Here is a 13,295-nt window from a genome sequence, read left to right as displayed (position 1 = left end):
TGGTTCTCCCCTTTAAGCTTGGTACCCTGGGCCCATATCACCGACAACCGGGATACCCAACGTTGGCCGCCACCGTGCTCCTTAGGTGCACCTTTGATGGTCGCCAATGCGCTGCTTCCCGTCAGCGACGATGATCCCCATGGCACCGACAGAGGGGAGGGGGATAGAGGGATAGAGATGGGGGAGCTAACACGTGGGTCCAAGAAAATTATTAGTTTAATGAGTGTAGTATCCGCTGGCAAATTATTACGTTTATAGAATATATTTCCTTAAAAATCACTTCATGTGGTGTTCTATAAACGCGAATTCACGATTTTCTGTTGGAAAATTTGTCATAATTTTATGATCCATACCGTGGATCAGCTAAGGCCCATCAAACAAGCTCCTACATCCAGAGCCCGTCCACGCCAGCTCACCTCGCCACTCCTCTCGGTGCCTATCCATCCTATAAATATGGCCGCCGCCGCCATCGCCGCCGCTTCACTGCTCCCCTCCTCCGCCTTCGCTCTCCGCCGTCTCTCCTCGGCGGCGAACGTCTCCCGCTTTGCCCAGCTCAAGGTAACCCCGGTTGAAACTCAACGAAATTCGTCACCGGGATCCTTTCCCCCCCTCACCGGATTCTTGAGTTTCTCGCGCTTGTTTCGCTCACCATGTCTTGGTTGGGGTTCTCTGATCTCTCTCCCTCTTCTGTAGAGATTCGACCGGGCTCGCCGGTTTGCGCCGGCCGCCGCCATGTCGACGTCGTTGGGGCCGAAGGAGGCGCCGGCAAACAACCCGGGCCTCCAGGCGCCGTCGGAGAAGGACCCCGCGACCAAGGGCTACTTCATGCAGCAGACGGTAATCCCTCTTCGCTAGGCTATTTCACTCCGCTGGTTGATCGCTCTTCGAGTTTTCGTTTTGGTAGAATTGGGTGTCTGATCTGTGGATTGGAAGAGAGTACGCCTAATTCCCCCAACATTTGGGGGAAATTCGGATGATGCGTCGGTGCTTGATGTGGCTTGGTACCAACATTGCAGTGTTAGTATTCATCAGGTGACTGAACTTCAGAACTTTCAGTCAAATTTAATCATGGTTGATCCATCGATAGTTCATCCTTGGCGAGGGCGACTTCACCAACGACCGGGGATGGTGGTGAATGGTGATGGCGTTGCTCGCTTTGATGTTGGTTTTCAGAGTGGTAGGAGGGTCTCCTGGGTTAAGAGGGATGGCTGGGGCAGTAGCGGTTCGCTCTGGGCTGCAGTCGGGCAGGGTGGTGAGGACGTGGCGGTGCTGCCCCGGCTGTGGGAGACGAGGGCTGCGGGCCAGTGTCAGGTCTGGGTTGGCTCGTCGGAATGGTTAGGAAGCGGGGGCTGGGGTGGCAGATTAGACATGAACAATGGTATCACAGATGGGGGAGGAGAGGCGGAACGGGGAGAACGCGGCGTTGTTGAGGAAGAGGGGCTGTGGTGGAGGGAGGGGACAGCTGACAGGCGTTTCCGGTGCCAGGCACCTTCCGCTGAGACGGAGGCAGGTGCCACGCTTGGTGGCTGGTGGGGAAGGAGTGGCGGTGTTGGCGGGGTGGACATCAAGAGTTAAGGAGAGAACCGGGCTAGGTTCATGGAGCTAACCTGGCCCATCCAAAAGTGACTGGCACTTTAGGAAAAAAAAATCACTGGGACAGTTTCTCTTCCTTATCTTTGCAGCATTTTTGGTTTTACAACTGCAAATTTAGCCTGATCGAACATATTGATGCCTATGTGCTCAGTTCAAGGCTAATAGCCAATATCCTGGAGTTGTGTGGATGTAGCATATCATAGAAAATTTATCTAATATTGAGCACTTTTTGTGGGGCAAAGGGTAACCCACAATCCACTATAATACTTTGCAGTACTCTTTCTGGTAAAAAGTCTTAGGTTAATTGTTTTATTTGAAATTGATATGGGCAACTCATTTTGCTTGGATTGGTTTAAGGGTGTTTGGTAAGTTTCTTTTCTTCTGTTAAGCCATGAATCTACCTTGGTTTCACATTTGGTTGATTGGTGGGCCACCATGTTATTAGCAGTTTTGATTGATTGGTTTTTTTTTATTGAATGATTAGGAAATTCTGTTCTTTTTCCTTGCAGATGTTCCGTGTAAAGGATCCAAAAGTGAGTCTCGACTTCTACTCGCGTGTGATGGGCATGTCGTAAGTTTTGTCCCTTATCTTCATCATATAATGTACAGTTCTGTATAGCGTAAAACATTACCACCTCATGTGTTCTCTCATGTTAATTAAAGCATCGATGTTCAGGGAACAAAAAGAAGGTAGAACTGTGTGCTCAGAGTCTGATTTGCAATATCACGATAATCCGTGAGACCATGATATTAGGGGCATCGCATTTAGAAACCACTTAATACTTCGACCAAGTTAAAATAATCATACTAAAATTTAATTTTTTTTCACACAATTTGTTTGGAAGTCACCAGTTTTCGTTGATAACTGATTGTTATAGTCGTATCGAGGAAATTGCAGAGTCTGAACAATATTGGGAACCCTGACTCCAGACATATTCTGAAGTTTTCTTTGTTGTACCTGTGGAACACAAGAAAAGTAATTGATGAGTCAAGGGAAACAATAAATGTATTACTAAGCAGATTCACTTTTTTCCTGAAAGAGAATAAGCTCAATTGGGTTATATTAAACTCAAATATTTGATTTGCCATATTACTAGGTTCCCTTAGATAGGTCTTTGGTATACGCTTGACAATCTATTTCGAACAAAATGATAAAGTTATGAATTCTGGAGTACACCATTTCCTAGCTTTTTCATTCCACTGGTCTGAAAAGATGTCGAACAAACTTCAGATTAGCTATAAAAAATGTTAGATATGTTAATAGTAGGAAACGCAGTGGTTGGAGTATCACAATATGAAATTATAAGTTAAAGTGGTCAACTGAAAATTTCTTCTGGAATGATTTTACCTTCACGGGCAATGTTAGGGTTGCTTAGTAGATATTATGTATTACATCTGTTAACCTTTTGTAAGGCGTATTTGATTTAAAAAAAACTGTCAAGTTTAAATTTTGATAATTCATTTCTATGTGAAAGTTCTTTGAAATATGAATTGATTGGCCTAATTTTTGCACACTGGGTGTAGTTATAACCTGACTAATAGTTACACCAGGTCAGAATCTATGGATTTTGAAATTAAAGAGTAAAAATGAAGGGCCAGGTTTCCTTACCCGTGTTGCACAATGGACCGGATGCTAGCACATATTTTCACTTTATACCAGGTATAATTATTAGGGTTGATTGACAACATGGGTAAGAAACATGGTCCATTCTCATTTCCGAGTTTCTGTGAGATTTCATGAAAAGTACTTTGATGTTGATGCCAACCAAAAAATAGTTAAAAAAATCAAGTACGGTTCTTGTTATTTTTTATGAAATGTGTTTATTTATTTATTTTCTTTTTGTCTGAAACAAAAAAAAACTGTTAGGTTGCTGAAAAGATTGGATTTTCCTGAGATGAAATTCAGCTTGTATTTTCTTGGTTATGAGGTATGTGTTTCTGTCAATTGGTAAAAAATATAGATGACTTGAACATGAGAGGTTACATAAAAACCATACAATGCTTTAAAACATGTACATTGAATCTGTTTACAGGATGTGGAATCGGCCCCTACTGATCCTGTAAAGAGGACTGTTTGGACTTTTGGGCAAAGGGCTACACTTGAGCTCACACAGTATGTGTTTTTATTTTGTAATCTTGTCCTTCTCTCTGTACTAATACATTTTATTTCCCATGTTAGCACGTCACTCATATATCTCCCTAATACTGTAGCAACTGGGGCACAGAAAATGATCCTGAATTCAAAGGTTACCATAATGGGAACTCAGACCCTCGTGGTTTTGGTATGTGCAATGAGAATTCATATGCAATTGATATGATCGCTTCTTTTTCTATCATTATATGACTTGATATCTTCTTGTTGCCATAATAACCTCTTAGCTGATGCAACACTTGTATTTTCTTCATTCTGTTCATTCAGGTCATATAGGAGTAACTGTTCACGATGTCTATAAGGCGTGTGAGCGGTTCGAACGTCTTGGGGTAGAGTTTGTTAAAAAGCCAGATGATGGTAAATTATTTTTACTTAGCCTTTTTATTTTTTATTCATCATCAGTGTTGTGTGGTGTTCAAATGCATATTCTACACAAATCAGGATCCTTTCAAAGAGAATCTTCTCAAACTTGAGTGGAAGTGCTTTTCCTATTACTTAATGACAAACAAGAAAAGTGCATGATTAAAAGGAACTTTGTTAAAATTGGTAAGGTAATGGTATCATATACATAGGAAGGATGCAGGCTGTGGTAATTTTTGAGCTCTAGCTTTATCCTGGTATTATTCAGGCCCTATATTTTCTGGAAGAGAAACCGGTGATAAATGTACCTCCTACCATGCATCTGTACCTTGTGGAATTGGACGGAGCAGTTCTTTTCTTGTTTCCCACTATTGTGTTTGCATCTTATGAATTTCCATCTGTATTTTGCTCTCGTAATGTTGAAAATGAAGATATTTAGAGCAACAACGTAAATGTATTAACACGGCTTTTGGCTGCAGGTAAAATGAAGGGCATTGCATTTATCAAAGACCCTGATGGCTACTGGATTGAAATATTTGACCTGAACAGAATTGGGGCGGTGACTGCGGAAGCATCATGATGTGTTTGAAATGCTATGAACTCTAGTTATGCAGCTGGGGTAAATCATTTCCTTGTTGACAGGTGCGACGTGCGAGACGATAAAACTCCAGCTACCCATGGGCATATATACAATATACTTGGTCGTTTAGAGCAACAAGTTATAGATTGTGATACCCTGTTTGCTGGTCAGTGTTTGAAGCTTGAACTTAACATTGCACTGTAACCGTTTCTGCGTTAAAGATTTTGGCCTCATACCGCTGCTGGCCTCTCTCTCTCCCTCCCTCCCTCTCTCTGGGGTACTTGTATTACCTATACTTGGTTGCTTGGATTGGTCCCCTTTTTTTTTTTTGAAAAATTGATCCTTTTCAAAAGCTTACTTCGAAATTAGACCATGCAAAAAAACTTTAACCAAAATGGTGGCATGCTCTATTGTATCAAATGCTTTTTCAAAGTCTAGTTTGAGAATCAAGATCTCCCATTTCATTTTTGACTGTTGGCACTGATGGATATACTCAAATGAACATGCAAGATAGTCATGAATTGTTCTCCCTTTGACAAAACAGCAAAACCATATCGTTTTTCACGTATTATTTTCTTAATTACCCCTTATAATCCGTTAGCCATCAGCTTAGTCAGAATCTTCAAACTAATACTCATAAGAGATATTGGTGTGAAGTCATTAACACCTTCAGGGTTAACTTTTTTAGGGACAAGGGTGATGAAGGAAGAATTAATACACTGTAGATCAACATTCTTATCATGAAAATGGGAAACTAGCCTGTAAAAATCTTGAGCTATTATTGGCCAACATTCCTTGATAAAACATCCATTGAACCCATCTTGCTCAGGTGCTTTATCAATTGGGAGTCTCCTGACAAGATCATCAATTACCCGTGAATAAAAAAATATCCCCAAACTATCCAGATTTTAAAATTCAGCCAAATCAAAGGTCATTTTAGGATGAGATGTAATGCCCATTATAGTCTGAAAGGAGTAAAAAGAGAGAGAGAGAGAGAGAGAGGCCTTGCCTTGGTGCGGTGAAACCATTGCCATCATTTATGTGAGCAATTGTATCATATAAACCTTAGGAACACATATACATTTGTCGACAAATTTTCTACTAAAAATTTGACAGATGTAATTATAGTACAATCGTAGTGTAATTACACTGTAACTTGCATGTAACTACAGTGTAACTTGTATATAAGTTTGATGTAATTTTGAATCTTTAGATCTATTACAATATTTGTTTTGGTGAGGAAGAAAAATAAAATCACAGCACATACATATGTAAGGATTTGTTTCCACAACCTTTATTTTACCGAAATAACATATTACGGAGAGATTTTTGAAAGTTACATACAAGTTACACTATAGTTACAGTGTAATTACACTACGATTGTACTGTAATTACATTTGTCAAATTTTTAGGAGAAAATTTGTCATCCTTGACCGCCGCCGCTGGCCGGGTGAGCTTCTTCCACGCCCGCCGGCGTCCATCTCGCGTCGCTCCTCCGGCCATCTCTTCACCTCCTCCACTCCCCGAAGCTCCCGCCCGCGTGAGCCACCAAATGCGGCTGGCGGAGGAGGGGGGGCTGGCCAGCCCGCTCGACGAGCTCCTCCCGCCGGTGGACTTCTGCTGCGCGTACGGCTCAACCCTCCTCCACGCGCGCTCCGGCGCGGCCTCCATGATCGACTACATCCTCGGCATCCCCGACCCGCTCAAGTGGCACTCCGAGGTAGGGTGATTGATCCCCCCCCCCCCCCCCCCCAACCCCACTTTTCTACTCTTCCAGATTACTCCATCCAATTGGCCCCCTTCTTTGATTTGATGCGATCTTGGACGGTTTCTTGGTTGATTGATTGGTGCAGAACTTGGAGAGGAATCCCGCGCACTACTCCGGATGGATGGCTTGCCTCGGCCCCGGCGCTGTACGCACTACTCTGGATGGATGGCTCGCCTCGGCCCCGACGCTGTATGCGTTCATTCCTCACCTTTAAATTGGTTGCTCCTCTAATTGTTTTGTGTGATTGAGATTACTCGGCTTGCGGATAGCATCGGCGTTGGGGTGTACTTCAATCCATTTGTTGAGTGGAGGGACAAGGTAGCATTTGCAACGAAGCCTCCTGAATTTTGTAGCCTGATGCTTTGACTGCATTGTGGCCTACTTGTCTTCCTGTACGTGCATTGAGTTCTATGTGACAATTGTAGCTATGTGGATGCAGAGGATAAAGTACGCCGGAGGATTAATGATGTCTTAACTAACATGTATTTTTCATAGCTCTATGTCTGTTGTTTTTTAGTTATGATCCATACAACTATCAATGGAATAATCATCCGCTTATTATTGTAGGGCAGTGAATCGATGATGCCATTACAGATAAGAAGAGCACTAAGTCATATCACTGGAATATATTTTCCTTTTCTTGCTTTTGATCAAAGAGTTCTGCCGTAGTTGTTCGTCTTTCCCAAGGCAAGTACTATATATATATATATAAAAGTTAAAAATATAGGCTATACTCCTCTGATTTGTATGTACAAAGAACCACAGCATCTAAATATTGCACTCAATGTTTATGCTAGTATTGCCTAGGATTTAAACCAATGATGGTTTCATGTGTTGCTCTAATTTTACTCATGCTTTCTATACCCTTCGCTATCAGCAAACATACCTTGTCTACTAATTTTAAAAGGCCAAACAATTCCTGCTGATATACATATCTTTCTAGTTTACATTTACAAAACATTATAGGTTCATATAGCTTCGTTCTAATGGGTTTCAGACCATCTAGGATTGGTGTTCTATCATGTGATTCTTCCTTAAAATTTGATGGAATGACTCCATTCCTCATTTCTCTACCTAATGTGTGCTTTTGAGAAATGAGTTGATGATAGACAAACGCATTCCATCCCTCTTACCTGATATGTGCTTTTGAGAGATGAACTGATGATGGACAAATCATAGTGTCTAGAACACATTTAGCCCCTTTGATTTGTAGCAAAAACATAGGAATTTTGGAGGATTTCAAGGAAATTCATTCATTTATTTGATCTGTGGTTGTACAATATGGCTCTATCCATATGATTAAGCACAACCCTTTTTTTCGCCAGTTTCTATTTCTTTTCTTTTCTTTTTCATTGTTACAAAGGAGTAAAGGGCTTTGCTGATATTTACATTCTTATTCTTAGGTCGGAGCTGGTTTGCCTGTGATAGCTTCCGTAACCCACATTATTGCCTCTGGAGATCCAGTTTGTTTGCTCTGGTTTTCTCATATTGTTGGTAGTCTGAGTGGTACAAAGCTATTATCTTATTTATTTGTAAAAAGTGTCAGTTTTCCAAATAACAGAGCAATATACACTTCCATTTGTATGAATCTGCAGGTACACTTGGTTATGTGATGAGTGAGCTGGAGGATGGAAAGAGATTTAGTGAAGTTGTGAAAACTGCTAGGTCTCTTGGTTATACAGAACCAGGTCGAAAAAAAAATTTCATTCATTTGTGGCATTATAAGATTAATGTGTACTCAGTATTCATTCGTTATCTGTCATTGCAGCTTTCCTGAATTTAGTGATGCTTGTGATAAGTTCACTTACTCAGCTATTTAATTTTGGTAGATCCACGTGATGATCTCAGTAGGATGGACGTAGCTAGAAATGTTAGATGCCTTAAAAGTTTCCATCTGATGAATTACATGCTACTCTACATAATTCACTTTATCTGTGTATTTGTTGACCATTGTCGCTGTTTTGTTCAACTCCTATGTCCATGAACTAATATATCATGAACTGCATGCTGCTGTGTATCTCTTCTTTTTTGTGTTTAATTGTTCGTACTGGGATTTGATCCAAAATACTCCACCTGTTCAGGGAGGCCTGTGTTATGCACTGGTCCTATTTGGAATTTAAGTAAATAACTTGCAATAGCTATTGGAATATGGTTCAAATAAAGTATTTTCAGGTTTAGATGTTTTATTTCATTCTTTCATTCTTTGTCTATTAGGTGTGAGGACTAACAAATTCATATTTGAATGCAGGCATTGATCTTAGCTAGGCTTCTGGAGCAACGGATGGGCATGGAGAATATTAATGTATGCATATATTTACCATTGTCAATATTTGTGTGCTTTGATGTTAGTATAAAAATTGGCTCAGTGTGCATGACTGCATGCATGGTTTGATATTTTTTATTATCGCTGAAATTTGTGGTAGCAAGTTATTTTACTGTTATTCTGGCTGTTCCGCAAGTGTGTGCTTTAGAAATACTTTTGTTTTTCCCGCCTTCTGTGTTTGTCCGTGGAAGTGCATATATATACATTCTATGAGGTTGCTAAGGTTTTAGTTCTGATACTATGAACAACTCCGAAACTGTCCATGTTTATTCTTCATTGTTTTTAAAAAACTCTGACTTTCATCGACTACTAAAGCTAGAATGTACATATCAAATGAAATTTATTGTTACAGTCCATGCAAGTCGCAGTTACTTATACACAATATGACCATTTTTTAAATATATATAAACACTGTTGATAGTATTTTTCTCTTCGTCGAATCTTGACCACCAAGTTGCAGGTGTCATTGTAGGACATGCTTCTGGTATGAAGAGTGAGTATATGGGTATCAACACATCGTCATTCGCCTTAAACATTGTACGACATATGTTTTACAGTAGGAAGTGATACATTGCCTCCTTGCAAGCCACCTCTGCCTCTAGAGTGTCTACAGAGACATATCTTAGGAATTCTGTTCCGAATGTCCGCCTGAATGCTCCTCATCGATTTATCGAAACTGTAGTATGTCCTAATTATCAAATTTATAATATTATGAAATAATTTTGTGTTCTACATACAAATTATGCACAACAATATTGCTATGGTGCCAGATAGTTAGCAGCTGCCCAACAAAGCATGATATTTATTCATCATGTACCTTTAGTTATCATGTATATATATATATATATATATATATATATATATATATATATATATATATATATATATATATATATATATATATATATATATGTTGTGTGTGTGTGTGTGTGTGTCATGAAACCTTTGTTGGCCTAAAAAACATTGCCCATAGTTTCTTTCTGTTTTATCAATATAAAGTTTGAGCAATCAAGTTGATTTAAATTATACAAATTATTAGGTACGGAATATTGGTTTCTACTTATTTCAATTTAGTTAAAACTCCTTAATGTCAGCAGCAACGTGCGGGGCCTCCATCTAGTTGCATCTAAACCTCTCATTAGCCAGTGCATAAAAGAACTCTGTGTTTTCCTCTCCCAATTTGATCCATCTATTTGTACATTTTTTTCAATATATTCTTCTAAACAGAAAGAGCTTGGACAAATGCTTTTTCACAATCTCTCTAAAATTTTCATTATATAACTGTCAAGGTTCTAAGCTCCTCAATCAGATCCATGAAATCTAACACCTTATTGTAGAACGAGATCAACTGCAACAGTTTGGAAAGACCCTTACTCCACTTTAATAAACATTTTCTTAAAAACTTCAATTTGTGAGAGATACATTTAGCTGGGTCATGAAACCCGGGATTGATAAACCAAATTCGAGCTACTTGATAAAGAAACCTTCCATTTGAACCCAATGATTTTCAAATCAAAACACATTGGATTTCGGTATAGATGATTCAATCTTTATCAAAAAAAGGTACATGATCTAAGATAGCTCTAGTCATGGTAATGACAACTGAGTTAGGGTACTTTAATGTCCATGTATTAGAAGTATAGACCCAACCAAGTTGTTCAAGAATAGGGTTGGTCTGCATATTACTCCAAGTAAAAGATCTTCCTTTTATGAGAATTTCAATAAAACCCAAACTGCTTATAATATCATTGAAGATAAAAAATATTATTCATATCAACGCCCTGGCTTATTTCTATTATCAATAGACCGATAGAGATTAAAATCCCCAGGATAACCCAGGCGTCATCTTTCTGCATTTGAAAGGTTCTAAGCCAATCCACAAAATCATCCCTTTATATGTGTGTTGAGTGGATCCACAAAATCGTCCCTTTATAAGCGTGTTGAAGGGATTGGGGGTGATTCCTTCTCGAGAAAAACAGTGTGTCTGATCATCGTGCTAAAAAGAGAAATGTGTGAGAGAATGCGTGAGATTCGTTCCTGGATGTTAGGGAGCACGTGGGCGTTGGTGGGCCGAGCCCATCGCTCTCTTTTCTGACCCGGTGGCCAAAGATCAACCTACACAGCAGAATACTAATAGCGAGACAAAACCTAGCCGAGAGCTTTGTCTGATCATTAATTTGTTTAGCTCAACAAAAGTACAAAACATTATAGACTTTTAGACAAAGTGCTGACTTACCAAAGATGCATTTGAGATGTCAATGCTATGCTCATTCGCATTTATATACAGCTTATTTAATCACTTATATTTGGATATTAGTATGTTCACTGAGACACAAGCGAAGAATTTTTAATGGTAAATTAATAATAGCCCTATAAAATATAGGGGAAAGAAAAAGCTAGAGATGTGGGCAGATGCTACAGCTAGCTGTGCAGCATTAATATGAGTGCTAATAATTTGATTTTAGTTAGGGAGCTAATGTAATCAACTAATCATGCTGTGGCTCTGACCAAACAAATTTACCTGTCATGTTGAGACGTGCAACGGCTCAGAAAGGCTTGTTCGACCAACTGAAGCTTCCCGCCCACCAAAGCTTGACATCTGAAGGGCATCTAAAAACAAAACTTTAAGAAATACACTCCGATCCCATTTATTTAAGTATTTTTTCAGCGAACTTTACTTTGTGTAATGTTTACATTTCTAACAAACCTGATTCACTCAAGTTATGTTTGGTTTTGTATTGATGAAAAAAAAAAACTATAGTAGCACCTTAATTATTATGGTGGCAGAGTTTACGGTTGCGTGACTGCCTGTAGGTTTAGATCCCACGGTTCCCACAATTACTCACACATATGGGTGCACTTCTATTAGGAATTTTAGTGGATTTTATTGCTAAATAGACACAATAGATAAAATAAGACTGGGTTAATTAATAAGGAAAAGTCAAGCTGAGTTCAGTTCTAAACTTTTTTTTCAAACTTCCAGCTTTTCCATCACATCAAAATTTTTCTACATACACAAACTTCCAACTTTTCCATTACATCGTTCCAATTTTAACCAAACTTTTAATTTTGGCGTGAACTAAACACACCCTCGGTTTCAAAAGATCGGTGGTAGAGGAACGATATTAGCTATTGCTATTGTATTTGAAATACTATAGGAACATGTAACAAGGCAGGATTCAGGCTTGGTGAAATAATCTACAGTAGGGGCCTCTTTGTAAAACATAGGTCTATTAAGAGATGCTACGTTTCGATTCTTTAGGAGGGCCTCTTGCAAAGAGGAGGCTCCTTCAGGTTTTACCCATCACGAGTAAAAATTAGAAATTTGGGGAAGCAGCAGTGACACTATGTTCCATGAAAAATACGCATGCACGTATGTGATTTCAATTTACACGTATGGGGTTTCAATAGGAATTTATATAACCTTCTTTAATCTTTGTGTTTGGAGTGAACTCACATATGTGTGAATGTGGTGTGAGTGTGCAGTGGTGAGACCGTGAGAGTACAAAATTTTACTCCGTAAATGATTACCGTCATGTTGTACATCTCATATCCTTTTTCTTGTGAAAATTTACCTGTCGGAAAAAAAAACCTTTTTTTTTGTTTTTTCAAAAAACATCATTCAAGTACACCTTTATTACATTGGGAACACAAGAACCGCAACATATATGTTTTGGGAGCACTACAATTTTTCTAGGGTTTTTTTCCACAATATAAAAACATATAGAATACAACTTCACCAACTGCCCCACATTTTTTTTCACTCAGTTTTACCCCCGATCTCCCCTCATTTAATAAGAAGCATAATTTTTTTCTTCACATTCTTAATCTCTCTAAAAAAATTCCTTATATTTTGAGACGGAAATGTATTAATTATAAAAGTATGTAGCACGTGGTTCCCTAAAATTTGGCAGACAAACAAAAAAAGTTTATTTTACTAATTTCGACCATTTTATGAGATCACTTAATAAACCCTAAAACTATCTGCTCCATTTTACACCCTACTATTTAATATCCTTTCTTCTTGTTTTATCTTTAAAAAGTAGTATTTTAATTAAGCCAAAAAAATTTAGAGCCATAAACTAACCATTATCAAAGTTTTCAAAAATAATTTCAAATTTCTCGTGACTCTTTGCTCGAATTTTAAAATTTCGATGTTTAAATAAGTCTTTCCACCTATGTAAACATTGAAAAAAAAATCTAAAGGGTGTTGATACATAGGTTGTAATGTGTGTATTTGTATGTATTCTACCAAATTCTAATGTATAGGATAAAAATGCCGTTAGAGAGTAGAGTGGAATAGTTCAGGGGTGTAAAACGAGCCAAAAAAATAGGGGGTTAAGTGCACAAGCAAAATAGTTTGATAGAATAAAATTGACTTTCCTCCTAAGATTACCGCTAATACATGTGTACCTAACAAAAATATTTAAAAAGTAGTATTTTAATTAAGACAAAAAAATTTAGAGCCATAAACTAACCATTATCAAAGTTTTCAAAAATAATTTCAAATTTCTCGTGA

At 38.6% G+C, this 13,295-nt stretch overlaps 2 protein-coding genes across 5 annotated transcripts; both read left to right on the top strand.

The window, feature by feature from the left end:
- The first annotated feature begins 397 nt into the window (after positions 1-397).
- LOC127773868 (lactoylglutathione lyase) lies at positions 398-4,918 on the top strand. The gene is made up of 8 exons (XM_052300080.1): positions 398-558; positions 694-837; positions 2,103-2,164; positions 3,461-3,521; positions 3,627-3,706; positions 3,805-3,875; positions 4,013-4,102; positions 4,585-4,918. The coding sequence occupies exons 1-8, from the start codon at positions 454-456 to the stop codon at positions 4,683-4,685; spliced, it is 714 nt and encodes a 237-aa protein (XP_052156040.1). The 5' UTR covers positions 398-453; the 3' UTR covers positions 4,686-4,918.
- Positions 4,919-6,104: 1,186 nt separating this feature from the next.
- Positions 6,105-7,138, top strand: LOC127773869 (phosphatidate cytidylyltransferase, mitochondrial-like). 4 transcript variants are annotated; one of them, XM_052300082.1, is made up of 4 exons: positions 6,105-6,405; positions 6,539-6,642; positions 6,723-6,935; positions 7,026-7,138. In XM_052300082.1, the coding sequence occupies exons 1-3, from the start codon at positions 6,238-6,240 to the stop codon at positions 6,817-6,819; spliced, it is 369 nt and encodes a 122-aa protein (XP_052156042.1). In that variant the 5' UTR covers positions 6,105-6,237; the 3' UTR covers positions 6,820-6,935; positions 7,026-7,138. The 4 variants fall into 4 exon arrangements, 2 of the variants coding, with proteins under 2 accessions (XP_052156042.1, XP_052156041.1); XM_052300081.1 differs by having other exon boundaries at positions 7,021-7,138; XR_008017658.1 differs by lacking the exon at positions 6,105-6,405 and having other exon boundaries at positions 6,487-6,771; positions 6,893-6,935; positions 7,021-7,138.
- The last annotated feature ends 6,157 nt before the right edge of the window (positions 7,139-13,295 follow it).

This window comes from Oryza glaberrima, chromosome 5, assembly GCF_000147395.1.
Source record: "Oryza glaberrima chromosome 5, OglaRS2, whole genome shotgun sequence".
NCBI classification, from domain to species: domain Eukaryota; kingdom Viridiplantae; phylum Streptophyta; class Magnoliopsida; order Poales; family Poaceae; genus Oryza; species Oryza glaberrima.
Note: the sequence above shows the minus strand (reverse complement) of the source record. Positions and strands in the feature narration are given on the sequence as shown.

Excerpts from the sequence above, each read along its gene's own strand:
- LOC127773868 (XM_052300080.1), top strand. The coding sequence starts at position 454 with ATGGCCGCCGCCGCCATCGCCGCCGCTTCACTGCTCCCCTCCTCCGCC. Across the intron at positions 559-693 it reads CCCGCTTTGCCCAGCTCAAG|AGATTCGACCGGGCTCGCCG; the intron begins GTAACCCCGGTT and ends CCTCTTCTGTAG. Across the intron at positions 3,707-3,804 it reads GCTACACTTGAGCTCACACA|CAACTGGGGCACAGAAAATG; the intron begins GTATGTGTTTTT and ends CTAATACTGTAG.
- LOC127773869 (XM_052300082.1), top strand. The coding sequence starts at position 6,238 with ATGCGGCTGGCGGAGGAGGGGGGGCTGGCCAGCCCGCTCGACGAGCTC. Across the intron at positions 6,406-6,538 it reads CGCTCAAGTGGCACTCCGAG|AACTTGGAGAGGAATCCCGC; the intron begins GTAGGGTGATTG and ends TGATTGGTGCAG. Across the intron at positions 6,643-6,722 it reads CTCGCCTCGGCCCCGACGCT|CATCGGCGTTGGGGTGTACT; the intron begins GTATGCGTTCAT and ends GCTTGCGGATAG.